Source organism: Mustela nivalis (assembly GCF_964662115.1).
Source record: "Mustela nivalis genome assembly, chromosome: 5".
Taxonomy (NCBI): Eukaryota; Metazoa; Chordata; class Mammalia; order Carnivora; family Mustelidae; genus Mustela; species Mustela nivalis.
Genome location: NC_139024.1, coordinates 153,989,290 through 154,016,915, shown reverse-complemented (window position 1 = coordinate 154,016,915; position 27,626 = coordinate 153,989,290). Strand labels below are relative to the sequence as shown.

General features: G+C 46.9%; 1 protein-coding gene across 3 annotated transcripts in view; it reads left to right on the top strand.

Moving 5' to 3' along the window:
* DCDC2 (doublecortin domain containing 2) overlaps nucleotides 1-27,626 on the top strand; it is a 135,609-nt gene that overhangs the window by 38,716 nt on the left and 69,267 nt on the right. For all 3 annotated transcript variants that reach the window (XM_082731486.1, XM_082731488.1, XM_082731487.1), the window contains exons 4-8: nucleotides 2,156-2,232; nucleotides 2,366-2,497; nucleotides 5,056-5,202; nucleotides 6,930-6,984; nucleotides 15,294-15,456. In XM_082731486.1, coding sequence (XP_082587612.1) covers nucleotides 2,156-2,232; nucleotides 2,366-2,497; nucleotides 5,056-5,202; nucleotides 6,930-6,984; nucleotides 15,294-15,456 — 574 coding nt within the window. The remainder of the gene's footprint in view (nucleotides 1-2,155; nucleotides 2,233-2,365; nucleotides 2,498-5,055; nucleotides 5,203-6,929; nucleotides 6,985-15,293; nucleotides 15,457-27,626) is intronic.

The following is a 27,626-nucleotide window of genomic DNA, read 5'->3' as shown; positions in this document are numbered from 1 at the left end:
CCTTTACTCTGTGGCGGTTCCAAACTGACCAGACCAGTTAGGAGGATTATTAGTGTGCTGGGTCCAAAATGAAAGTTGGAGTTTTGAATCGATACCTTTTCGTTTGATTTGGTCCCCTAATCCTAGATTCCACGACCAACTTTGGCCAGCGGTTGGCCAGTCACCAGTACAAGCCATTCCTGCTACCCAGGGTCTGAGTGGGAGAACCTCACATCCCACCCCGGGTGTCCATCCCTCCCTAACTAGTGTGTTGACTGATACTTGATTTTATGCTCATATCTCACATACTATTTATTTTTAAAGGGCAAGGGAAATTGTATGGACTAATATGGAAATTTACAAATTTTAGAGACCTTCTAATTGATTATTATGTTTTCCATTATCTAAAGCCATAATTCTCTACATTAGCACCATGCGACCAAGCCCTCATCCCTGAAAAGGGTTCTGGAAAAATTTCCCTTATGTGCAGTTGATTTGGCTTATTTTTGTGTATGCAAATATAATTGAGGTTATTATTTGAAATGCCAACTAAAAAATGCACTGTAAATGAAAAATAGTACTGTTTCCAAAAAGTTTCATTTGTTTTATACAATGATCTTACTTTTTTTTTCAATTCAATGTATTATTTGGATTATTTTTTCAGATTAGTATATCTGAAAACAAGCTAGTTAACTTCATTATAATAACTCAAAGCAATATATATTTAAGGTTAATCTTCACTTCACCTGGTTAATCATGAACATTTGGGGAAAATTTTTACCATACTGAGGAAAAAAATTATTATTCAAAACAAGTGGTTTGATTTAATTCTAGTAATAACCTATATACTCAGAATTATATGATTATTTTTGAGCTGTGTATTTATGAATTTATGTTACGTTTATAGATATGTATGCTTTAAAGAAAAATAGCACATTTTAGCCAATTCAACAAGAACTTTGAAGTTATTTGTTTATATAACATGTTCACTTTCACCTTTAATTCAAGAATCCAACAAGGAAGGCCTTATATAATCAAGGTCAAGAGCCGTTTGAACAAAATTACTAGAGTATGTCCTCAATACAGTATGGGGTAATAGTGAGGGTAGCACCATAGGACGCCATAGGGATAAGCAATGGAAAATCAGATAAATCAAATGTGTCACGTGTCAGATGAAGGTACGTGCTCTGGGAAAATCAGCAGGGAAGGGCGCTGGCAGAAGCTTTAAGACAAGCCTATGATTCATGGATCCGGCAGAGGTAGCTGGAGACCACACCACGGTGGGCGTTAGCTTTATTATAAAGGGCTGAGGTTCCACCCGAGGCAGGTGGAAAGGAGAAAATGGTGAAGGGGGAGATGAGGGGGAGGGGCGGGACCTCCGGGAGCTTCATGCCTGTTGGCCCCGGTTTCCTTAAGTTTGGAAGGAAATGAGCTGCTGAGAGTGAGTGTGCCTGCCGCGGAATTTTCGAGTTCAGCACGAGGGGTGGGATTCAAGGTAAACCCTATGTCGTTGAGTAGGGAGGTGAGGGTGGCTGACAGCCCAAACCTGGCCTCAGGAGAAGGTACCCTGGGGGGCCCCGAGCTTCTTGCCACTGGCAATGGAGAGCCTGGAAGCAAAGTTTAGGGAAAGTGGGCTGATGGAGAGGGGAGAAGTGGAATCCGTGGGGGAGATGGGATGGGGTCATGTTGTGGGGGCGGTGGGGGGAGAGGGCTAAATGTTCACGTACCCAGGGGGTGGGACGAGATGGGGTCATGTACGTTGGGGAGGGCGCGCCTAGATTCAGCCCCAGAGAGGAGTTATGCTGTGGATGGAGGGGGAGCCCTTCAGAGTGCCAGATTTTGTAAGATTACTTTGTTTCTTTGTTAGGGGAAAGCAGTGTTTAAAATGTTGCCTTGAAATTCTCAGGAGAGGCCCAATTGTGGGCACAGATCAGGAGCAGTAAGCCACCGCATAAGGGAAATTTTTCCTGAGAGCTTAGTTAAGGGCACGCGATGTTGCTAGAAAGTGAGCCCAGAGTGTTTACGTCCTTGGAAAAAAAGAGCAAGTTTTTAACAAGGGCATAACAGGTCTCAGCCCGTCCCTGAAAACCTGTAGTTTTACCTCCTAGAAAAAAAAAAAAAAAGAAAGAAAACCTAACAGATGCTCAGTGATGTGCATTTCTTTGCTTTTTTAAAGGTGAAGCCCGTAATGCACAGCAGAATCAACGTGTCTGCACGCTTTAGAAAATCGCTTCAGGAGCCCTGCACAATCTTGTAAGTTGAGGACTTTGACACTGCGGTTGGAAGGTTGCTTTCCTTGAGGTCTGCCATTTGTTTTGCAGCTTTAAAAGTATAACTGTCTCAAATGGTGCAGCTCGCTGGTTTTACTTTTTTTTTTCCTCCCCAGCTTGATTGCAAATGGAGACCTCATAAATCCAGCCTCTCGCCTCCTTATCCCCAGAAAAACCTTGAATCAGTGGGATCATGTGCTACAAATGGTCACGGAAAAAGTCACTCTGAGGAGTGGGGCTGTCCACAGGTACGCCAAAGTCATCTTCCATGGGTGGATGGGTTGTAGAAATGTTCAGGATGATCCCAAGACGCTCTAGGGAGTCACTGGACTGCAGTCTGGGTTCCAGAGCCTGTGTTCTTAATTACTGAGCTATTCTCTAAATAAATGTCACAAATTTATCTTTAATTACATGTGAACTATCTGTATTGCCTTTGCATATTTACCTTACTGATTTATAGATGCTCTTTACATATTAAGGCAATTGGCTCTTTCTCCTATGAGTTTTAAATGTTTCTAGTCTGTATTTTTGATTCTCTTTATGTTTTTTTTTCCCTTTTTTTGGTATACAGTTAAGTTGAATTTTGGTACAGTCAAATGTTCAGTCTTAAGATCATTAAGTTTTATGACTAACTTAGCTTTTCCTTATTCCAAGATTATAAAAATATTCTTCAGTGTTTTCATCTTGTACTTTTAATTTCACTTAAACCTTTGATCCTTCTAGATTTATATTGGTGTCAGGGGTAAAGACAGAATATATAAATATATTCCCCCAAAATATATATTCCCCCAAGCCTACCCCAATATTTGAATACTTGGAGAAACTCAATTCTCAGGGTAATGCCAGATATGCACGAGATTTGTTGCTGGTCACTTGGGACATACCCATGTTCCTTTAACAGAACATTAAAAAGTCTTATGGTCGGACCCTCCTTGTGCTTTAGAATATTTCCATACCAGAAGCATCCAGTTAAAACTGGCTCAATTCCCTATTTCTTTCTTGCCTTTTTTGTAAAAAAGGAAGAAAGCAGGTCAACCAAAGTCCTATAAAAGAAGGGTGAAATCATAGGTTAGAATTTATTCAGTACGCTTAACTGCCTGCAGAGGAAACCAGTCAAACAAATCTTGGCTATTTCCAGTTCGGCAGTGAGGCTGTCTATTAATTTTAAGCGATAAAAGTGGACGACTGACTCTGACCTTCCTGTTTTGAAGCAAATGTCTGGGTCCAGGCCAGCCATTCTCAGCCTGGACTGTTTTGGCCCTGGGGGACATTTGGCAGCATCCGGTTATTTTTGGTCGTCACAGCTGGGGATGGGGCGGCTGCCACTACCATCTAGCGGGTAGAACCCAAGGGCACTATTAGGAACACCTACAGTTAGTTCACAGCTAGGATCCCAACTTTCCTTCCCTGCCTCCCAACAAAGAATTATTAGATCCAAAATGCTAGCAGCACCATTGTTCAGAAACCATGGTCTAGGTTAAGGAGGGAAAACCAGAAAATCTGGGTTAAGTGTTGATAATTCGACTTACAGGGATAGAATTACAGGTTAGAAAGAAGGAGCATCTTTCCATTAAATCAACCCAGACGTATTTCAGGGTTTTTGTGGCTGTTTTCTTTGTCCGTCTTCCATCATCAGTGAAGAAGCAACGGATCAATGCCTTTTTCTTTGCACATGTCACCAGCCTTTATTAGATAATGCTAAGAAGTCTAAGAATTTTTTCATGGTTTTCTTGATTTCCTTCCAGTTATGAACTCTTGTTTATCACCTTCAGAAATAGGCATTGTCTTTTTCATGGTATTTTCTAATAGTCTATTTCTTGTTCTGTTAAAAATTTTTTTTCTGTGGACCCTTTAAATCATGTAGTGAAGTTATCACTGTTCTTTTAATAAGTAACATATTCACTGTGGTCCACAGTGGCAGTTTTACAGTAAAGGGAGGTCCTTTGTGAAGTCCCTTGATTCTGGGAAGATGGGGGGGAGGCAAAAAAAAAAAAAAAAAAAGGAAGAGGCACGAATGCTATGCAGTTCTGCACCATTAACCCTCGCCAGGGGCTCCTTTGCCTCTTGTTTTCTGCCCCCATTCTGTGTGTGTTTGGTGTAATGTTCTGGCTGAGGGCCTTTGCACAGAATGCACGAAGTTTGTCAACCAGACAAATACATCAGGAAAGTGAATTGTAAATGCGCTCACAAAATAGAAGTAGAAGAACCAACCTTAGCGGGAGCTGAGCACCATTTAAAGCACCACGTTTGGCTGCCTGGGGGGCTCAGTTGGTTCAGCATCTGCCTTTGGCTCAGGTCATGATCCCGGGGTCCTGGGACCAAGTCCAGCATTGGGCTCCCTGCTCGGTGGGGAGCCTGCTTCTCCCTCTGCCTCCCCTGCGCACCCTCTGTCTCTCATGAATAAACAAAGAAAATCTTACAAGATAAAATAAAGCATCGTGTTCAGTGCTTTCCATCTGAAATCTTACTATGACAACAGGAGAGGATTCTACTGTTGGGTTGGTAGTTATTGGGATGAAGAACTTGTGCCGAGAGAGAGGAGAGAGAGAGAGCTCTCTCTCTCTCTCTGTAGACCATTTAGCTGTTTCTACATGGTAACCCTGGTGTTTGGATGAATCTAATGACTTGGAGGCTTTTCAAAATCAATAATTAGAATAGTAACAAATAAATAGAATAGTAACAAATAGTAACAAACAGTAACAAATAGAGCCAACTTAAGAGAGGGATGCTTCTTTGAACTTCGTAATTTTAAGCAGCTCTTTCATGCTTGTTAGAATTTTAATTGTGAGCATTCATGTTTTGGCAGACTTTACACGTTAGAAGGAAAACTTGTTGAGAGCGGGGCCGAGTTGGAGAATGGGCAGTTTTACGTGGCCGTCGGCAGAGATAAGTTTAAGAAATTGCCTTACAGCGAATTACTTTTTGACAAGTCCACCATGAGAAGGTCCTATGGGTAAGTGTTCATCCTCATGGGCATCTCCTACTTATGACTTGGAATAACACTGAGTATTATGCTGACCAACAGTATATATTGTATAATCTTCCTCATTGCTTAGAATGGAGAGCTTCTGTGAGATATATATATATATATATATATATATATATATATATATATATTTATTTTTGCCATGATTGGAGATTGGAGATTTTTCTTTTTGCACAAAAAAATATAATTTTGGGGGAACTATGAAAGGCTATATAGCATTTTTAAACTATTCACTTATGAATTCATAGTAAATATATATTTAGTAAAGATTTATTTTGGTGAAGAAGATATAAGGCCTTGGGCTTCTATGTAGCATATATCATTTGAAGTTTTAATGATGTCTCTGCTGGTTAGCTAGACCAAATAATTTTCGGTTGGTGCCTATACAAACATCTACAAGTGTCAAAAAATGTAATATTTTACATTTCTTTTAATAATAATGGGATAAAAATGATAAAATTCTCCTCGTGCAAGTAAGTAGGGCAGCAAGAGAGACTATAATTATTACACGCAAAATTTTAAAGATTGCTCCTTAAATTACACACAGGGCCCTGTGACCCCTTTTTCTCTAGGGAGTGTCATGTATTTGCAGAAGGCGCCTTACTTCAGCCGAGCAGAGGGCTGGCAGAGGCAGGCGTGCAGAGGCCTGGCCCCTCGCAGGTGGGGGCACCCCCTGGCTTGCTCACGGTGTGGTTTTTTACCACCTGTGCTGCTTCTCCCAGACATTCTGTGGCCCCTTAGCTCTCAGAACCTGACTTTTCGTGACTGTCTTTTGCCGGGGTGTGTGTGACTTGCACAGAGACAACACAAGGTCACTGATTTTTCTCCATTAATTTAACGTTTGAGAAGCTTGATGGTGAGGCCAGCCCAGGGCTTCCAAATAAGTAAGGGATGAAATGGACTTTTGGGGCGGTGTTTGCAGTGGGCAAGAGCACAAGGTTTTCCAGCACTGTAGAATTACTTGCCCGCAGACTTGTTGATGACCATCCTTAGCCGTCCACGATGTCAGATCTGTCACCATCTCTGCTGAGCGACACTGGATTCCCCTGACGTGGGCTACCGAGTGTTCTCGAGGGCGGGGAGAAGTCTGTAGCTCATGGTGGCCTCTTGCAGACAAATCAGTTACACATCTTCCTCTATGTGTGGGGTTCTTTTCAGAGGGGTCAGTGGGTTCCAAGATAGGTCTCTCCTTTCCCTATGTGGAACAACATTCCTGTAGCCAAAAAGAACTTTTATTTTTTATTGAGAATGACGGGTCTAGAAGCTCCCTTGGATATAGACACCAGTGTTTTGCCTTTCTGAGCTTCTGACATAGACACTGAGGACATTATGAAAACAGTGGATGTTTATTGTTTTTGACTCAAGAGGAAACGGCTTTTTGAAATGCATCCAGAAAGTTTGGGGATTTGAATAAAAATGCTACAGAAAAACTTAAGGTGATATTAAAAGTTTATAGGGAGCATTGATTGTAATAGTTTCACGTTAAACACTGAAGATCTTTTGGAATGGACTTTGATAATTGTATGGTGGTCTTTGTGAAATCAGGAAAGTATGTGGTACTTTTTGTGAAACACCCGTGTCCCTTAGACAGATAACTTGCAGGTTGAGGTGACCAGTTGGGATGACAGTTATCTTGCATTCGGTATTATTTGTCAATAACATTCCAATTTCTAAATTGCTGTTTGTTTCCACAGTCAGAAAGCCTCTTCACTACCTCCGATTGTAGGATCCAGAAAGTCTAAAGGGAGTGTAAGTATCAGATGCTTTACTCATTAAATACTCTCTATTTCTTTGTGATACAAGGAGGCTGTCCTCTGGGTTTCATTTAAACTTGAAGACATGAAACGTAGCTGCCTTGTGGTATATAAGCAATTATGTGAGACAACGCTAGAACGTTAATGTTACAGTTAAGGTCTTCAAAGTGAACTAACATTTTAAAAATAGAGGTTCCAAAGTAGGTATCTTTTTCCTTGTGTATAGACCTGATGTGACTGACTTCACGGTTGAAATCTGGGCAATGATGCATAAAAGTAGAGGATTAGGTCACATTTCTGGTCTGCTCAGTCTGGTTTTCTCTCTCCGACAAAGACAAAAAGGGAAGTTTTTGTTAAAAAAAAAATAGGCAATCGTCAAGTTATCTTCCTTTAAAAGACCGAGAATCACTCTGCCTCATTCCCTTTCGGAATTTTTTCCATCCATGATTGGTCCACATGTTTGTTAACTCAGTGAATGTCCATTCCTAACCTCTCCCAGGGGAACTGTGGCGAATGCGTAGTAGGTGACTTTGTAACCTGTTTGTATCTTCGGTTCGTGCCCCCTCACAGGGAGGGGTGTGACGCCAGGCTGCAGGTCTGCTGTGACAGGCTTTTCTGGCTGGGGCTTCTCTCTCTGCTTTTTCGACTGAGCCCCCGGACCAGAAGTGATCAGAATTGCGTTGACACCTCCCAGCCTGCACACTGCCGCCTGATTTAACTCCGCACAATTCTTCTGTTGGTACTTTGTGACATCGGTGACTGCTGGGTGATGATATGTCTCCTGATGATGATTTAGTGCCCCCCCAAACTTTTTATATATCATGCACAATTCTTTGGAAAAAAAAATAATTTTGTGTGAAATAGTGCTGAACTCAGAATAACAAGTGACAGATATTTATGACCCATTCATGAGCTGAGGCTCTCAGAGTTGGTGACCAAGCTTTTGCCCCCAGGACCCGTACAATCTAGCTGAAGTGGAGAACAGAGCCTGAAAATGTCTCAACAGTGAGTATCCGGTGAGATGGGTAAATGTGAGGCAGAGGGAGTGAAACGTGTGTTTGCCAAAGTGCATGAAGGAAGTCGAACATGAGCCATGGCTTTGAGGGATGTTTGCAACAGGTGAAGGCTGATGAGGGGAAGAGGTTTCAGATGGAAAGGATGGTGTGAGAAAGGGGCCAAGGTGTGCTCTCCGAGAGGCAGTTACGCAGGCTGTGATCTGTACTTAAAAACAAGAAGGGGACCTCTGCACAGACAGGAGAAGGAGCACCTCCAAAGGCTCCCACAGAGTCCCGATGGCCCGCCGGGAGGGAGCTCACGCCCATGACCCCGGGGGACAGGGAGCTGCTCAGGAGTGTGTGTGGGGGCTGGTATGTCTGGAGTGGCAGGTGGTGGCCATTTCAGATGGCCTTGAATGTCAGAACCAAGAGTCTAGTCCTTATCCCGGAGTTGAGGGCAGCTCACAAAGGCTTCCTCAAAGTGAGAGTGTGAACCCAAATCCATTCTAGGAAGGTTGGATCTTTTTTGTGTAGAAGGGCTTAAATGGTGAGAGGCTGCGGATGAGAGATGTCTGTCACGCGGCCATTGCGAGCAGGAGCCTTGGCGTCCGGTGGAAAAAGAGCCAGGCCAAGGAGGCACCTGTTGCCCTTGAAGAGACGGAGGACTTTCTTGGTGACAGGACACGGGGGGTTAAGGAAAACTTGGACCCAGAGATAGCTGTGAGTTCTCGAGCTTGGATCGCCTGGAAAATAGGGCGACACTGGCTGGCCAAGAAGAGGGCCGTCGCGGGAAGTGATGACCTGCCCAACTTCAAACATACTGAGTGGGGGGGGGGGTCAGCACGAAACCCAGTTGGGAGTGTGCAGCTGTAACTGTGGAGACGGAGGCCTGACAAGGACCCGGGGTGACGATCGCAAGTCCGTCCGCGTGGTGGTCATAGCTGGAGGACAGACCTGGCTCTGCTGTTCCTTCCTGGCACCCCGCGGGGGGCAGCCCTCTTCCTGCTGTTCCGGGGGGAGCCTGGAGAGGGCGCACGTGGGCCGCAGAGGACCCAGCCCCAAGGCAGCCTGACAGCATGGGTCTGCAGAGGAGAAGGGAGGAGAGAGAATGTTCCAGTGGCTCAAAGATCGATTTTAGCCACTATCGAAGCTAAGCCAAACCTGTGAATGTAGGGTTTGGAAGTTTTGTCCTCTCGCTCTTCTTCAGGATTTTGGGGCAGAATTCTCTTGTCTACTGGGCGTGTGTGGGCTTATCGACCCCCTCAATGCCGCTTCAGGAGTGGTGGTCAGACAGAGACCCCGGGGACTTCATCACTGACCCGAGGTCAGCTGAGAAAGTTGGCGTCAGAACCGAGACCATAACTCAACTCTTTGCATTCACAGTTAGCAGACTTTGGAATGATGTGCTTATTATTCTGAGGTTTGGAATGTCTAAATTTTTTTTTTTTTAATTAAAAATGTGCAGTGTGTTTCCTGCTTGAAAATTCATGGGCAAGAGGCACGTCCCTGTAGTTTCCTTGTTCTCTCGCTTGTTTGGAAGTTACTTAGACTCTGTGCCGTGAATCCTGCTTCATTTAAGGGTAAATGGAGTTTCCTGCATCTCTGGCACAGAACAGAGCCCCCGGGAGCTGGAGATGAGCAGAAAAAGACAGGGCGCTCTGAACGCAAGCTACACTTGGGGGAGAACAAGGTTCAACTAACAATTCCAGAAGGCGGTATATAATTCCAAGGTGTAGTAGGATTGAAAGAAAAGTGCAGAGCAGTAGGAGCCGACGAAAGGAGGACCTATTTAGGTAGGTCGGTCGGGACAGGCCTGCTCTGGGGAAACGACCTTGGAGGAAAGGCTCAGCCACATGACATGTGTCCTCATAGAAAGCAAAGACTCAAAATTATATTTCCACGCTCTGACGTAAATACAATACCAGTAGGGTTTGCCTCTTCCCACACACTGCAAGAGTGTTCTGTCTTTTCATCCGTCTGTCCGTCTGCTTGTTCAGAGGGCCATCTGACACATACTTCTGAGCAATTACTAAGGTGCTCGGAGCCACTTTATTTTTAAATTTTTATTATTTTTTATTTTGTTTTTTTAAAAAATTCTTTAAATTTTTAAAATTTAAAAATTTTTAATTAAAAAAAATTTTTTTTTTAATTGGAGCCACTTTAAAGGACTGGCTCGCAGTGGCAAACAGATTGTCTCAGACCTCACGAAACCTTCCTTTTAGCGCTAGTGGGGTGGGTTGTGGTGGAGGAAGGGTGGCCATAGACACTCTCCACCTCTAAGCAAATGGACACATCATTTCACCTGGTGCTAAGCGCTAGGGGGAAAATGAAGCAAGGCCCAAATTGGTAGAAAATTCTCTGAGACCTTAATGACGTAAAGGAGCCGGTCCTGTAAGGTGGGGCAGGACCGGGAAGAGCCTCTGTGGCGGCGGCAATGGTCACAAAGGCCCTTGGTGGCTTCTTGGCAGGGGAGGAGGGAAGAAGAAGACCAAGTGGTCTGAGATGGGAGAGGCGCGTCGGGCCGGGTCTGTGGACTCCGAGCTAGGAGTTTGGATTTTATTCCTCGATGGGACACCGTCTGAGGGTTAGGAGAGAAGAAGAGGAGGATGTTGGACATACACGTCTGAGGCTCACTCCGGCTGTGGTGTCTGCAGGGAGGGGGTCAGGGGAGAACCGAAGCAGGAGGCGGGGTGGGGGAGGTGGCTGGACCCAGGCCTGGGGCGCAGGTGTCCCGGACGGGGTAACAGGCGAGATGGACATCTGTGACAGTTCATCCTAGAGGATCTTGTCACCGTGGTCTCTGACGGGCGCATTCACCCAGCAGGCATTTGCTGAGCACATGTTACGTCCTGGGCACTTTGGAGTGCTTGTGGGGGAGGGAGGTCGTGAATGCAGAGAAAACAGTAAGGGGATGGATCGGACCTTCTAGAGCAGGAGAAAGACAAGCACGCAGTACGCTTGGTATTGATCAGGGATGAGCCGGAACACATCCGGGTGTGGGAAGAGGCAGTAGGAGGGCGGTGTCCTCTGGGTGCTGGGGGCAGGCCGCTTCCAGGAGGCTGTATCCGAGCAGAGGGGCAGATGCGCCTGACACACGCAGGCCCTCATGAACCTGGCGTGTGGCGCGGGTGAAAGCGGACGATGAGCCCCACAGAGGGACCATCGCCCTGGACAATTCCAAAGTCAGTCTTGGTTTTTTTTTTTTTTTTTTTTTTTTTTTTAAACAGAAGGATTATTTTACTCCTGTCCTTTAATTAATTGGGTCCCTGGAGAACATGCATGTTTTTAGGATCGTTCACTGCTTGGCACCGAGTGGGGGTGTGCATGAAGGGGTCGGGGGAGACCTTGCTCGGGATGGTGGGGGCCACCCCCGAGTCAGCAGGAAAGGCAGCCCTGAAATGCTGATTCAAGTCAGGGGAGATGCAGAACTGGATTTTTAGGAATTCGTTTCTGGCAAAGCTTTCTAGGAATTGCTGTGTTGCCTAAGGAAGGGGAGAGGGGGTGGGAGCCTGAGAGAACTTAGTGGGGAAAGAAGGGAAGGCTTCCAGAGCGCACGCAGGGGGCCCTTGCCGGTGGGCCAGCAGCACCCACCCCGTGGTAGGGAGTGTGGGTGGTGAGGGGGTTTCCCGGGCTCAGGCAGACCCTGGCAGAGCAGCCCAGGAACAGCCCCGTGCAGAGCAGGATGGCCCCAGAAAGCCGTTCCCTACCCAGACTCCTCGTGCTGGGGGAATCACAGATAGGAGCAAACGGAGGGTAATTTTAGCTTGGAGTTCTGGCCTTGAAAACAAAAGGAGGGTGGAAGTAGATGGTGTTAAAGTCTACGTGGTGTGAAAACCACCCCCGACATCGGGAGGCTGCCCGGGCACACGGTGCGGGATCAGGGCGCCCCCTCGTGGAAGATGTGTAAACTCAGGCACCGTCGGAAGTCAAGCCCGAGTTCGTGGCTCTTCTTACCCTGTGGCCGTTGAATCTTGGCGATCTGTAGTTGACAGACTCGAATATTGTCATCGCTGAAGTTCTGGTAAAAACAAACAAACAAACAACTCTCCACGTCGCACAGAGTCACTGTAAAGCGAGATAAATTCCAGATGCTCCCGAAGTTCCATTTTGCCTTTTGGGAAACTGAGTCCAGTGTAGATAAAAAGGCTTTTTGCGCACGAGCCGTCGCCAGAGATGTCAGGGAGAGAAATGCCAGCCTGAGTTTGGGGCCACGTTCCTGGTCAGCTCTGCTTTGGCGTAAAGCCACGGTTTGTCACCTCCCGGTGGCCTTCTCAGGGAATCACGCCATGTAGTGAATATTTGCAGTGTCTTGGCATCAGGAAGCTTTTGTGGCCTAGGAAAACCAGACCTGGGTAACCTTGAGAAAGTAAGTTCCCCTGTACCTGTAAAATGGTGACAGTAATACCGTATTTGTGTTAAATGGTATTTAGCACGTGAGAAGTACTCGTTAATACTGTTTTATCACCCTGCAAAGCTGTTTGAGAAAGGCAAAACTCCTTTATTTCCTATACCCCCAAAGTAGCCACAATTCTCCATTTATGTATCCAGGTTATAAGTCCCATGTGGAAGTCTCAAAAAAGGAAGGAAAACCCCCCTCTCCATTCCTTTGTCCTCTTACCCTCCACAATTTATTTGTAGACCAGCTATAATTTATATAATTAATTACGTGAATAAATATGAATATATATATAATGTAACTATGTAAATAAATATGACTATAACTTATATAACTTGTATCTTTTTGTATCATTATTACATATTTATTTCATATTATTGACACTTTAGATGAATCAACTTTTTTTTTTAAAGATTTTATTTACTTATTTATTTGACAGACAGAGATCACAAGTAGGTAGAGAGGCAGGCAGAGAGAGAGAGAGGAAGGGAAGCAGGCTCCCCGCCGAGCAGAGAGCCCGATGCAGGACTCGATCCCAGGACCCTGAGATCATGACCTGAGCCGAAGGCAGAGGCTTAACTCACTGAGCCACCCAGGCATCCCGATGAATCAACATTTTTGTCTTTGTTAAAAAGCACAGGCATTTAAATTGTTTCCGATCTTCTAGTTACAAAACAAATTCCTCCCCTTCTTTTAGCTTAATGCTGGCCTCACAGAGCGCCCTGCGATCAGTCATGATTCAGTAACCCCGTGCATGAGGGTCCGTTACCAAAGCCTGTAGCGTTGCTGGCATCCACCCGGCTTTCTCAATGCTCCAGAATAAGCCCTTTTGAGTGTCCTTACCAGAAACGGAGCAGATCAGCACTTCCTGCGTAGTCCGTGAGAGAGCTGACTTTTCAGGCTGTGTGACTCCCGGGCACAACTCCGCTCTGTCCTTGTCATACACGGTTTGGGAAAACGCCTTTTCCCAGCGAGCCGTGTAGGACCATTCTGCCCAGAACCAGAGGCTCTCCCTCACTGAGCTCCATTTTAGTTCTCGAAAGTTCCACAGCATCTCTGAACCTTCTGGTAGGCCTGCTGGAAGGGGGGCTGTGCTCGGTCAAGGCTTCCAAAGTTTCAGAATTGTGGGACAAATAGACATGATGGGAAAGAGACCGGGACAGGAGACCTGGAGGACGGGTGTGGACGCCCCCCTAGAGTCACGGGATCGGTTTCTTCTGCCAGGCAGCCCATGACCTTGAGAGAAAGGAGAGAAAATAAGTGACGACCCTGGTTGCAGTTAATGCGATAATTAAATGGAAGCGTATGTTTAAATTGCAGTTGGAATGGGAAATTAAATTATGCAAAGGGAATGTTATAGATTTGGACAAGTTTTCATACTGTTAATAAATCTATGCATAATTCATTTTCTTGTAGGCTCCGACAAAATAGCATAAATAACTTCATTTGTAAGGCTGTGAATTTTTCTATTCTTAATTGGGTGATGGCTAAAACCATTTAAATGCTTCTGGATGACTGAATATATAAATGTTTAAAATGAGCAGTTATAATGGGTTTCTAGGCAGATTTGTTTATTTGATATTACTACATTTATTTTCAGATCCTAGCCCAGTACAGATGTTGCATAAAGATCTCACCCAATATGGTGTGAGCTGCCTATGATTTTTAAGGAAAGAGAAATTCACTCTTCTCTTGGAGAAAGCACTCTGCTGCTCTTGGAGTGTACACTGTCTCACAGGCGCTGACTGGTTGTTTTATAAATGTTACCATTTCTTCCTCATGAGAGACCTAAAGGTGGGTTTGTTAGCCCACTCAGCTGGGAAGGAAGTGGTTAAAGAAGGCAGGATTTAGTCAGTCGGAGGTCCCATAGGTGGTTAGTGGCAGTGGAGTGGCTCTGAGCCATGAATTTTGGTCTCTAAAACTTGCCTTCTTTCTGTGTCCTGCAGCCTCACACCTGATGCACGCGAGACACTCAGGTGGGCTTAGCACCTGAGCGTCCAAGGACCAGGTTGTCCGGTTGGGAGGGAGGCTCTTGCTGTGGCAGTGGCGAAGCTGGGACAGAGTCGGAGCACACCTGTTCTTTGGGTGTTCACAGTGGCCACTGCTCTCATGGTTGTTACGTACCAGGCCCCCCTACCCTGCCCCAGGAACTGTTGCTGGGCTGGGGAAACTCAACCTCACCATCATCGTGCTGAAGAGCCTCCTTTGTAGAAGCAAGGTCTTCATTTCCAGAGGCACGTGGAGGCCACAGGCAACCACTGAACATATGCCCATGGGTGGTTGCCTTGCGGGAGCATGGTCTTGAGCTATCGAGTCCATGTGGCTCCGGATTTGTGATTCACAGGGAGCTTGGAATCAGCAACCGAAGAGTCCGTGTTTGCGGACGTCTGCAAGGACAGCGTGTGTCTCCTTGTAGGATGACAGCTGCATATTCACAGCGGCCACTAGTTAAGAAAGTGTGTCTAGATTAAGTTTCCAGCTGAGGGCTGTCATCACCCTTCCTCATCCAGTAGATTTTCCTGGAAGTCACAGGAGGGAGAGAATGGTTAAGGCAGTGGCCTTGCTGGCCCCATGGCCTTGGGCAAGACCCCACCTCTAAGCCTCATTTCTTCCTCTCCACAGTGGGCGAAGTGCCTGTCTCACGGTTGGGAGGATTGAAATGATTTTATAGAAGGTCTGGTGTTGGTTAAGTATTCAGTACTTTTTAGCTATTTTTATTCTCATGCCTCAGCTAGGCCCTTCTGGCCCCAGGAAAAGTTAATGTACATATTGAAACGGAGATTGGGGAATCCACAGAACACACCCATCTCCCACGTCCGCCCCACTGACCGCCAGTCAATGACTTACATCGACTAGGAGTCACTTTGGGATTTCATTAGCCCATGGTTGAGTGTCTGGTCTTCTGCCACTCAGGGAAATGATCGTCAATCCAAGTCAACGGTTGGATCCAGCGACCACACGTCCCCTCAGCCCCCAAAGAGGAAAGGGAAAAAAGAGGAGGTGAATTTGGAAAAACCCAAGAAAGGGAAACAGAATGTCAAGTTAAAGAAGTCACCACAAATAAGTCCAAACGGTGGTAAGTTTGTCCTCGCTACTATTATATTTTTATGGATTATCATCTTAAGGCTGTGATACGCTTTTAATTCTTAAATAGATCTGTTTGTTTCTCTGGACCCACGGAAGATACTCCTTATTGTCCTTAAGGAGCGTTTTCAAAGGAGACTCTGAGTAGGAAAGATTCTTCTGTTTTTCCCACAAAATTTCTGTTTATATTTAGAGCTTGTGTATAAGAACACGTGTTTTGAGGTAAAATAAGTTCTTGTGCTGGTCTCATATAAAAAAGGTAAATCTTGTTAGCCTTTTCTTCTACTGAAAGAGCTTGATTAGCGTGCTTGCTAACTGCTGTTGACATTGGTCTCTCCTACTTGTGTATCTACGACCCGTGTCCACATTGATCACAGGTCACTTTCAGTCGCATATCCCTTTGTCCAAAAAAGATATTTTCCTAATTTTACCGATACCCAAGAAAATACAACACATCCAGTAAACTTTACCAGTAGGATGATAACGTGTCCCCAGATTAGTTCTGTCCAGGTAAGAGAGGCTGTAAAATAAGTTTTTAAACATTTTCATCAGTACGAGATTTGTGCGGTCAGAATTGTGAACTTGCGTGGGAAGACTCTCATGGGAACTTTTGGGAAGACTGGCTGTTTCTGGTTTCATTCCACGTGTGGTGTCCGTGCAGCGAGCCCGCAGGGGTGGAGGGGTGGAGGGCTGGCTGGGCCACAGCCCCACGGAGGGACTGATTCTCCTTCGCCCCGAGATCCCCTCATACATCTGTCGGGGGACACGCGGGGCAGAGGGAGGTGGACGGGTGGCCTGTTGTTTCGGATTCATGGCCAGCTCACTGTCTTCCACTGGGAGCTTCAGTTTCTTGCGAAGTCGATGTGAAGAGTCACGTTAGAAGGACTGATACCGTGGGCCTCCCAGGGAAGGGGACCCCTGAACTTGTGGGACTTCAGAGGATGTGGCAGGTGACAGGGGTCGTGGGAAAGCTACACGAGACCGAGAGGAACAGCCTGCGTGACGAACCAGTTACAAAGAGGAGGTGGAATGCAGGGGGGTTCACATGGTTCCAGGGAGGGAGACCGGCTGGAAGGCGGGGTCCTGGTACAGCTCTGCGATGGACCTCGGGCAAGCCGCTTTTGGGGGGCCCATCAGTTCTCTGCAAAACGTGGGTTCATACTGAGATTTAGCTTGTAAATTTGCTTATCGTTAGGTCATATAATCCCTCGCAGATGACTATGAAACAGGGGAGGCCAGGGTCCCCTGTGGGCAACGAATGTTTACTGAATGCACATTTTATGGCAGGTGCCAAGGGAACAAAGCTCGCCTGGAGGCATAGGCCATACCTTGAGGATTGAAACCCACAGAGGCTTTATTTTATTTTATTTTATTTATTTTTTTTAAAGATTTTATTTATTTATTTGACAGAGAGAGATCACAAGTAGGCAGAGAGAGAGAGGAGGAAGCAGGCTCCCCGCTGAGCAGAGAGCCCGATGTGGGACTCGATCCCAGGACTCTGAGATCATGACCTGAGCCGAAGGCAGCGGCTTAACCCACTGAGCCACCCAGGCGCCCCCAGAGGCTTTATTTTAATCCATGTACCAGGTTGTGATACCCCCTTGGCTCTGGGTTGGGTCTTACTAGCTGTTGTATTTTTATTCGCAACCACTGGCACAAGTCTGATAAATAGGAGACCCTTAATAAACATCAGGTAACGAAAGTTTGGAGGCACGAAATAGGCCTCTGTAATACTTTGAAACTTTTCACAAACATTTTTCTTTAAAGACTCTTGTAAAATGTGTGTTATTTTCTGTGAGGCTCATCTCGGCCTGTGAAAAATCCCCATTCCTCCTTCTGATATGTATATTTTAAAGTCTTGAGTTTCAGTAGTTGCTTCTCAGAAGAAAAGGGACCTTTCATTCTCATTTGCAGAAATTATGCCGAATGAGGTTACGTCCGCAGTTTCCTCTCGCACTGGAGAGGGACCTTGACTGAAAAGTCAAGTGATCAGTATTTTTGCTTTCGTAGATATTCTTACTTTTCAACAATGGTACCCGTGGGGTGGAAATAACAAGAAACATGTTATTAACGTGCTCAGAAAAGGCGGAGGGTCATCACTGTTCTTCCCTTGTCTGGGGAGAGCCTGGCAGTTGTTTTAGATAATCGCCTATTTTAAGTGTCTGTTTTTCAGTGTCTTTTTGGGATGAGCAGAATGTAAGCTTCTAACTGCTGGACCTCTTTGGCGTCTTTTTTTTTTTTTTTTTTTTTTAAGATTTATTTGTCAGACAGAGAGAGAGAGAGAGAGAGCATGTGCACAAGTGGGGGTGAGGGGCAGAGGGAGAGGGAGAAGCAGGCTCCCCACTGAGCAGGGAGCCCAATGTGAGACCTGATCCTGGGACCCTGAGATCATGACCCGAGCCCCAGGCGGATGCTTAGCTGACTGAGCCACCCAGGCATCCCCTGTTAGTGTCTTTCAAGTGGCAGTTTGAGGGAGTGGATTCCCCCCCCCCCACCCAGTAAGAAACTTACATGATCCAGAAATGTATGTAAGAGTTGAGATGAAGCATTTTGTATCTTTTCCTCTTGATAGAAATAACATGTAGCTTGGAAAAAGAATCTTGGCTTCCAAAAACATTTTTCCCCCCAGGGAAAATGAAAAAGAAGATTTTGTACAGTTTGGTAGACTAAATTGTCACTTGACAAATTTAAGGGTATTAGCTTAAGTCCAACTGAGCTCTTTCCCCCTACAAGATCTCCATTCAGATGTCTTTGGCTACAGGAATTTCCCAGGTTATAGTGTCAGAGCCCTCTTCTTTGCACTCCTTAATTCAGCTTCCTATTCATTTATCCTTGCAATTTTTTCCTTGCAATTGTTTTTTTTTTTTTACTTTAATGTCCTTTATTCTAGTCATTAGATCTAAGTGTGTGCTTTTGGCTAGTCCTCTCTCACGAGGGCTCTTGGTGTCTAGAAAAGTAAAAGCAATGAGACTGTAAGCAAAATGAAAGAGAAGGTGCGTGGTGAGTCAAGATAAGGAGCAAAAAAATTCAAGAATTTAGTTCCATATTGTGTATTTGAAATTTGCTAACAGAGTACGTGTGAAGAGTCCTTATGGTAACAGATGTTAACTAGACTAACTGTGGTGATCGTTTTGCAATATATACAAATAATCCAATAAACAATGCAAGAATTTGATGTCAGAGATGAAACATAGTTTTTTCTACTTGCCCATATTTTACATTTGGAATTAAGTGGTCGATTTAATTTTCTTTCAAAGTGTTAAATTTTAGAGTTAGAATGAATATCCGGATCATCTCATAGCATATGTTAAATTGTGCAAATTTTCGGCCCAGTGTTTGTTACCTATATACTGTTCTCATGTTAATAAGAAGAGACTCTTTTAGGCTCTCTTGATTTTTATTATCATGAGGGCTTAGTCATACTAGTTGTCTTTAGTTAATGTTGCTGTGTACTCATATTTGGGTGTCTAGTGCTGAATGAATGAACAGTGCTAGTGTCTGTCTGTAGAGGGCAACCTGGCTCTAATTTTATTTCTTTCTTTTGCTTTTCTTTCTTTCTTTCTTTTTTTTTTTTTTTCCTCCTTTCCTACTCTGTTTCTTTCCGTAATAGTAAAGCTTAATAATTCAGGCAGAGCTGTGACATATTTCTTCAGGGAAACAAATCCCATTTCCTTTTGGTAGCCAAGATGCAAAGTAAAATTGCTTGGTGATGGATGAAGTTGGGTGTGAAATGCATTTTTAGTGCTGCATTTAAATACCGGCTTAACTGGCCAGCCTGTTTTCTGTACACTTTCCACTTGATTCGTAATGCCTTGAGATACCCTTTCCACCAGTGAGCAAAGTAGTTATGATGATTGTCTTGAAATTGTATTTTGGGATTGATTGCATTCATTGATATTTAAACTGTCTTCCATGTGAAAAAAAATCAGCGTCTTTAAACCCTTTGGAACACAGGAAATACAGTGGATTTAGGGCGCCTTGGAAAGATAGGAAAGGCTGCTTTCTGCGGGCGGGTCTGTCCGCTGCGGCGTATGTGGTACTGATCAGGGATCATGGATCATGGATCATTATAAACGCTTTTCCTTTTAAAGCAGAATTTTAAAATGTAAGCAAAAACAAGACTTGTTTTTTTTGAAGTTTGTTTGACTCTGTGGATGGGAGAATGTGCGTGTGCGCGCGCACACACACACACAACTACACCAGTATCTCACTTGACTCCATTCGTGGCTTATTCTCAGCATCGTTCTGTGATGGTTCCTAAGGAACTCACCATGTTCAGATTCCTGATGACTCATGGGGCAGGTGCAGTGCAGGGAGGGGAAGCCTGAATATTCTGACCTGGCCGGGGGACTGCCCTTGAGCGGTCGTACGCCTGAATTTTCTACAATCTGCGCGTGCTTTGCTGTGCCGCCCCGGGGCTGGTGCGTTGCTGCCATGCGTCCCCACAGTCCGATCACGGGGCGCAGAAACTCAAGTTGCTTGGGTTCAGCAGAAGAACCAGCTCAGGCCCAGGAGGCTCCAAGAATAGAACAGGAGGCAGGAGTCCGCATGTGTGCCCCCAAGCCTCACCTTCTGAGGGGGGTCGGGGCGGGAAGAAAGTCTCTAAGAAGGTGCCAGGATGCATTCCCAAAGCAGGGCATTGATTGGAAGGCGCGGCGGTTAGATTTCGGATTTGTGGGTGTCTGCTGCCTCCCGCTCACCTTTGGGCAGAGACACATGCGTGTTTCGTTCCTTCATCCACAGTGACTTATCTCAGAGGCAGTGTGGACTGTGGGATGTGGGTCATATTTTACTACAAGTCCGAGAGCGCTAGAAATGTGTAGAACAGGCATTCTGCATCATAGAGTAAGAAATACACTGTGGCCTTGTCTGGGGTTTCTGGCGCAGAGCTCCCAACGTGCTTGTAACTGCCTAATGTGAGCGATGTGAGTACCTTCAATATTTGGTCTTTTATCCGCAAATAGCTCCAGCTCCTGAAATAGTTCCGGAGCAGAGGTGAGACAGTGTCTTGCTATTTATAACAAGGTCTTTCAGTTGCATCTGAGTTTAATTTTAAGCGCATGAGCTGACTTCCAGTGAGCTCCTAAGGACGGGGGCTGGTGGCCAGGAGGACCATGTGATTCTGGGGCAGCAAACTTCTGGTCCCATCGCCCACCCCCACACCTCCAGGGGGGCTGAGGGGCTGGAATGGAGGTCATCACTCACGGCCATGATCTAATCAAGCATGCCTTCCTCCTGAAGCCTCTATTTACAAACCCTACACGGAGGGGTCTGGACAGCTCCCAGACTGTCTGAGGCACAGAGATACAAGAAAGGCCCAGAAGCCCCACGTCCCCTCCTCTTGCCCCGTGCATCTCTCCCATCTGGCTGCTCCTGATGGACTTAGGAGCCCTGCCCCCTTTCGGAGAATGCCATGGTCCTGTCTTCAGTAAACAGGGACTGAGTGCTTCCTGGTACCGCGCTTTGTATCTGCAGGACGCGTCCGTTCCCTCTCGTTTGTGCTAACTGCTCAGCACTAGCCTGGTTTCTCCTGGGGACCAGCATTAAACCTTGACCAAGATACCATCCTCAGTAAGGTAGAAGCAATTCCCGTCTCCTTTCCAATGACCAAACTCCATTTACCCCTCGCAGATGCTGAAGTGTGTTTATGTGCTAGGCGCTGGCACGTTTTTCCTTCTTGCTGATCCACCTCTGTATCCCTCTTTTCTGTGGGGCAAATAGCATTTCTGCTTGCACGTGCTTAGTCTTAATACTGCGTGGTGCTACAGACAGGGCCGGGAGCTTTCCCCACTCATACCATACGCGGGGTTGCCTCTGGACACCGGGGTCTGTTTTAGGTACGAATGCTATTTTTATTCTTCTCAGGAACCCCGTTGTTTTCAAAATAAGATATAACCAGTGTTGCAAATCACCACGTAGCATGTCGTTGCCATGGGGGTGTAAAAATAGTGAGAAAATATCTGCAAAGTACCTTTGAGCTTTGTAGGTTTAAAGCTGTCCACTTATTCTTATTTTATACTCCTGGATGATAATACCAAATTGTCTCTCTGAAGTCAGGCAACGTAACATTCCCTTGAAAATGCTGTCCGGGGGGCACCTGGACGTGGGGCACCTTTGGCTCAGGTCGTGATTCCAAGGTTTCAGGATCAAGTCCCATGTTGGGCTCTCTGCTCAGCGGGAGGCCTGCTTCTCCCTCTGCCTCTGCTCCTCCCCCTCCCCCCTGCTCATGCTCTCTCTCTCTTTTTCTGTCAAATAAATAAGTAAAATCTTAAAAAAAAAAAAAATTAAAAAACAAACAAACAAAAAAAAAAAAAAAAAAGAGAAAGAAAATTTCGTCCATACTGAAAAGCGTGTTTTACGGGTTGCGGAGCTGACAGGTCCCTTCTGCCCCTGCCCAAGTTCAAAGCACACATTTGTCACCTCTGGACTGAGGCTGTCTCCCGGGCTTCATGGTGCTTACTGGGAAGGGTGCCAACACAAAGGGTTTTTTACCCCGTGAGAAACAGGCGACTACTGCCCAGGTCTTTGAGGACAGCTCCTACGACCTTGGAGAGGCTGCTGGCGCTCTGCACTGCCCCAGGACCCCTCAGCCTCACCCAGAGCACCTGGGCGACCCCCAGGTAGAGTTCCCAGCCAGGGAACTATAGTGGCTTCCTAGAGTGGGTTCCGCGGAGCAGCAGTTTGCGTGCTCTGAATAGGGTTTTCTCGCAGTAAGAGCGCCCAGCTCCAGTGCAAGCCCGGGAAGTGCTGGGTTACGCAGAGCGAAGCCACGGTCTTTGCTGCAGGGTCTGCGGAGCCCTTCTGGTGCCAATGTCCCTTGCTTCTTGGGACTCTGGGTCCCCGTGGTGGAAGTGTGTTGGCAGGAGGACGGTCATGCGGAGCCCAGCGTGAGGGGCGCTGGGCTGTGGAGCCACACGGCACCCCTTCCTTGAGGGGCTGCAAGGCATGTGGGATTTCTGATGAAGGTCCAGCGAGACACACCTCTCCGTGGGCTTCTGATCGGAGCCACAGCTCATGGAAGCAGCTCCCGACGGACTGAGCACCGTGGGTTTACGGTCTCGTTAGTCCTCTGAGCAGCCCTAGGACTCAGGCGGCATTACTGTTAGTACCAGCCCCGTCTTGCTCATAAAGGAACCCCAGTGCTGCAGGGTTAGGAAGTTTGCGTTTGATCCAACGAGCTGCTGGCCGCCAAGGCTGGGACCCGCTGTTCTGGTCTCTTGTGGGATGCTGTCTGGGGCCTATGGGACCTCGCATCCGGGCCATAGAGCCCAGGAGTGTCGTCCGCTGTCCCACGGATGAGCAGTGTCCCGGTGTGAGTTCACAACGGTCTGTGTGTGTGCAGAAAGACCAATACCACGTTTATTAGCGATGGCCAAAGAGTATCGACAGCATGCTTTTGAAGGCTCTTGGTTTCCAACAGATCCGAGAATTCTGGTGGGTGGCAAGGCCACTGTAGGTTGGCACCTGCCTCACCATGTTCATTCCCTTACTGGCTACGAGGGGCCTTAAGGAGAGTTCATGGCAGGGGGAGAGAGAGGGGGTGTGGCGCCCTCTTGGAGGTGGGGTCCTGGGTCAGAGTGAGGAAATCCCATGCCAACCAAGAGTTCAGATTGCTTCTTGTACGTCTGACTGGCCAGCTGTTAATTGGGGGTTCCCAGGACCCCTCCATGGATCTGACAGTTTGCTAGCGCAGCCCACAGAACTCAGGAAGATAGCTGACTTACCAGCTCCCTGGTTTATGGGGGGAATAAAACTCAGGAGCAGCCAGATGGGAGAGACGTGCGGGGATAAGTAGTAGGGGAGGGGACGTGGGGCTTCTGGGCCTTTCTTGTATCTCTGTGCCTCAGACAGTCTGGGAGCTGTCCACACCCCTCCGTGTCGGGTTTGTAAATAGAGGCTTCAGGAGGAAGGCACGCTTGATTAGATCATGGCCGTGAGTGATGACCTCGTTCCAGCCCCTCAGCCCTCCCTGGAGGTGTGGGGGTGGGCGATGCGACCGGAAGTTTGCTTCCTCCAAATCACATGGTTGGTTCTCCTGGCCACCAGCCCCCGTCCTTAGGAGCTCACTGGAAGTCACCTCGTGCGCTTAAACTCAGATGCGGTTGAAAGACCTTGTTATAAATAGCAAGACACTGTCTCACCTCTGCTCCGGAACTATTTCAGGAGCTGGAGCTATTTGCGGATAAAAGACCAAATATTGAAGGTACTCACATCGCTCACATTAGGCAGTTACAAGCACGTTGGGAGCTCTGCGCCAGAAACCCCAGACAAGGCCACAGTGTATTTCTTACTCTATGATGCTTCCCATTCCGTGTGTCTGAGAATGTCTTCTCCGTGCTCTCGTGTTTAATTTTTAGTTCGGACAGACCTAGAATTCTTGGTTGTTAGTACTGGTCACTGAGCGTTCTGAATGTAGTCCTTCATTGCTGCTGTTAAGAAATCTGATGCTATTCTCACTCCTGCTTATCTGCGTGGGTTTCCCCAAAACGTCTCTCGATAGGTGAGGATGTCAGAGAAGGACTTGAGTGCAAGAAGTTCGTTTGGGAGGTGACCCCAGAAGCATGGGTGGGTCTGACGTAGAAGAGGGGGGAGCTTGTGAGTGGGGTACTCTAGAGGAGCCCCAGGTCCTCTGTAGACAGCTAGCATCTTGCTGCTGGAATCTTCTGGGAGAGCATATGGGACATACCTCCACACTGTCCAGTGCAGGGGTGAGACACCGAGACACCTGCCTGCCAAATCCTGTCCTTCGCTGGTTGAGGGTGGTTCTCCCGGCTGCTCTGGCCTGTCCACGTTCAGTCCGAATGAGCGTCTGTGGCCGGAGGAAGGCCTCAGGCAAAGGCAGGAGCTTGAAGTGCAGTAGAGTTCCGGGCTGGGCCGAGAGGATGGGGGCAGGGCAAGGGGAGGACTTCCCCAGGGTGGTCTGCTGCGAACCGGGACAGGAGAGGTGTCGGACTCGGCGATCTTTGACGGCGGATAGGGGAGAGAGGATGGTTTGAGAAATATGTAGGAGACAGAATGGTTGTGAGCTGAGGTCACGTGGGAGGACGTGTCAGAGTAGGAGGCACGCAAGGGGCTTGGGTAGATGGCTGTGTCCGTAAATCTTGGGGGAGCACCAGGGAGGAGGGGAAGGCTGTGCACGTGGAGATAGAGGGACCTGTCCGGCACCGGGTGTAGGTGTACACGGACCAGACGGAAATGGGAAGATTGTCTTGCAGAGGTAGCTGCCGAGGCCATCAGCTGATAGGTGAGCATCAAAGTCAGATGCAGAAGAAGCAGCCCCGGGGGCACCTGTAGACCTTGAAGAGAAGGGGCAGCCCCGACTCTTAGAGCAAGTTCAGAAGGAGGGCGAGGAGAAGTCGGCATGAAAAAGCATCTGTGTAGCCCTTACACCTCTAACTACCTTGCTCATCTTAGGGCACAAACACCGTGGGGGTAGGTGTTGTTCATAGATGGAAGTTCTAATTTCTATTCTATAGATCTGAAGACTGATAGGAAGACCCAGTATCCCACAGTCTGCTGCATGCCAGAAGTCGTGTAATCCATGATGGTTAATGACCAAGGCGTCCTGGCCTGTGAGCCAAGAGTTTTTCCCATGATCGCGGTGGCCTTCATCAGACGTTGTCATTGTGTAGAGCCCAGATGTGTGGGAGAGACGCTGTGTCTGTTCTCTAGGAAGCTGAGACCAGACAGAAGGTGCTGAGCCCTACGCCTGTGTGCGACGTCCTCCCTGGCGTCGTTAACCTGTGTGCGCAGCCTTGGAGGAGGGTCAGCGTGTTGACATCTCAGATGGAAAACAGAGACAGGCGGATTATGCACAGTCATTGAACACCGAAAAATAACAGCAAGAAAATGGATTCAAGCTGTACTTAATGAGGGGTGTGAGAGAAATGATCGTTCAGAATCCTGAAGTTGTTTTTAGTAGGAGGTGAACACGGTACAGTCTGAATGTGAATGATTCTTCCCCTCTCACTGCACAGCTACTGGGAAGATCCAGTTGGAAGGTCTCCACGTCACACCCTAGCCCAAGGACACGTTGGGGCTCAAGGGGGCGATGGCTGTTCTTTCATTAAAAGAAGAATGCCACGCTTTACCTCTCACTGGGGCCAGAGTTCTCACTGGTTCCGTCTGGTGCTCGGATGAGTGCCGTGGGCTGTCACCGCTCTGTGTGACGAAGAGTAGCCACCCAGGACAGAAACAAGCCATCATTTGACAGACAGTCTCCATATTTTTCCTGGCGCTTTCTGCCTTAAGCATGTGAGATTTATTGCATTTCCAATTGGGTGAGGGTTGCTCACGAAAACAGAATTCCAGATCTAATTCGTCTGGCGCTCGGCAACATTTAGATGGACAGACGCACCCCTTATGGATTTGCATTTTCTTGGTGAGCCTGGAACGGAGGACGCAAAGGAATAACGTTTCTCTGGTAGCTAGATGGAGATGAGGCAGCCTTTCATTTGTGAGTCTGGTTTCCTGTTTAATTTTTAGAAATTAGTTTGGAAGAACAATCGAATTTCTCTGCAGACTTTATTCCCAGGTTGACCCTGAGGTCCGAACTTAGAAGCGTGGTTATGGTTATTTAGTGTTTTAATAACGATGGAGCATTCCTGAAAACGGAGGCGAAAACAGTCCAAAGAGGCTGTTGGTTAATTGCAGCACATGTGTAAGGAACCAGGAGTTAGTTTGGACTGATCTCCAAAATGTTCCTCCAGAAACGAGGACCTGGAGTACTTGGAATCAGGGAGCCTGGCCGTGGGGGGCCAGGGAGCCCCCATGGTTCACTCACACTGCCCCAGGGAGCTGCCTTGCTGCTTGCCCCTCCCCCGCCTCCTCTCCCAGACCCAGTTGCCACAGGAGTCCGGGGCCCAAAGCTGAAGTGTTGGGTGGATAAGGGTCGGCAGGTTTAGGAAGGAGTCGGAGGAGCCAGAAGGAAAAGATCAGCTGGGCAGATGTCATATTTTCTAATAAAAAAAATTTTTTTTAAAACTTTAAAAATATGGCATTCCGCACTCATTGTCTCTCACGCCAGTTAGTTTCTGGGTCAGCCTCGTTGATTTCCGTCTCGTGAAGACTCACATAGGGTCGGAGATGCAGAAGTGTGTCTAGTCACGGCCGGACACGGAGGTGGCAGGGCAGAGTCTGTGTGAAAGGCTTTGAGAAGGGGGGGAGGGGTTGAATCTGATCACCACGGTTGGGAAGTGATATTTATCCGAGAGACGAAGTTCTGGGCATCACATCTGGGCAAGGAGGGAGAAGAGCAAAGCCAGGACTGACTTCAGCATTCAAATCTCTAATGCATTTTGAAGCCAAAATAGTTAAATGTTAATTAATCTTTCAAATTAGAATAGTAATTGCATTTAATATGAGCAGGGACAGGGAAGGATTGCTCAGGAATTGTTTATTGGATGGTGGAGAATTGCTGTAATTTGTTTGTTTCTTCCGTGAGGAGGGAGTTTTTCCTTGATGGTTTAATCTTACAATGTTATTTTTATATCCTTTCTTGTTTGGGCTCAGAAGTTCCCATGTACTTTTTTTTCTTAAAAATCATAATAGTGACAGCTCACATCATCATTTACTCTGAAGGCCATTGATCCCAAAACAACGAAATTTGGGGTTTTTCCTTAAAGTGACTAGGAGGCTTTAATTTTTCATTCTCACAAAGCCCTTACTAACAGGCCCTTGGCATATTCTCGAAAGCCTCCTTCTGGACGAGACATTGGAACTTGCTTGTAGGCTGAGCTGCTGGTCCTCGGTGAAGGCCCGTATCTGCCTGCTGTAGACCCTTGACCAAGGCGGGGCTGAGTGAGGGGCACCTACTACTGTACAGTCAAAAATCCGAGTGGAACTTAGCTAATAGCCTGCTGTTGACTGGAAACCTTACCAATAACATGAATCGTCAATGAACAAGTATTTTGTATATGTGTTATATTCTGTATTCCTACAGTCAAGTAAGCCCAAGAAAGGAAACTGGTATTAAAATCACAAGGAGGAGAAAACACAGTTACAGCACTGTATCGTATTTATGGGGGAAAAAGTCTGCCCATCGGTAGACCTGCGCGGTTCAAACCCACATCGTGCAAGGATTGACAGTCCTCGAGATGTCTACCTTGGTTTCCTGCAAGCACCCCACTGGCACACGTTACACAAAATACTGTCCAAACCCTG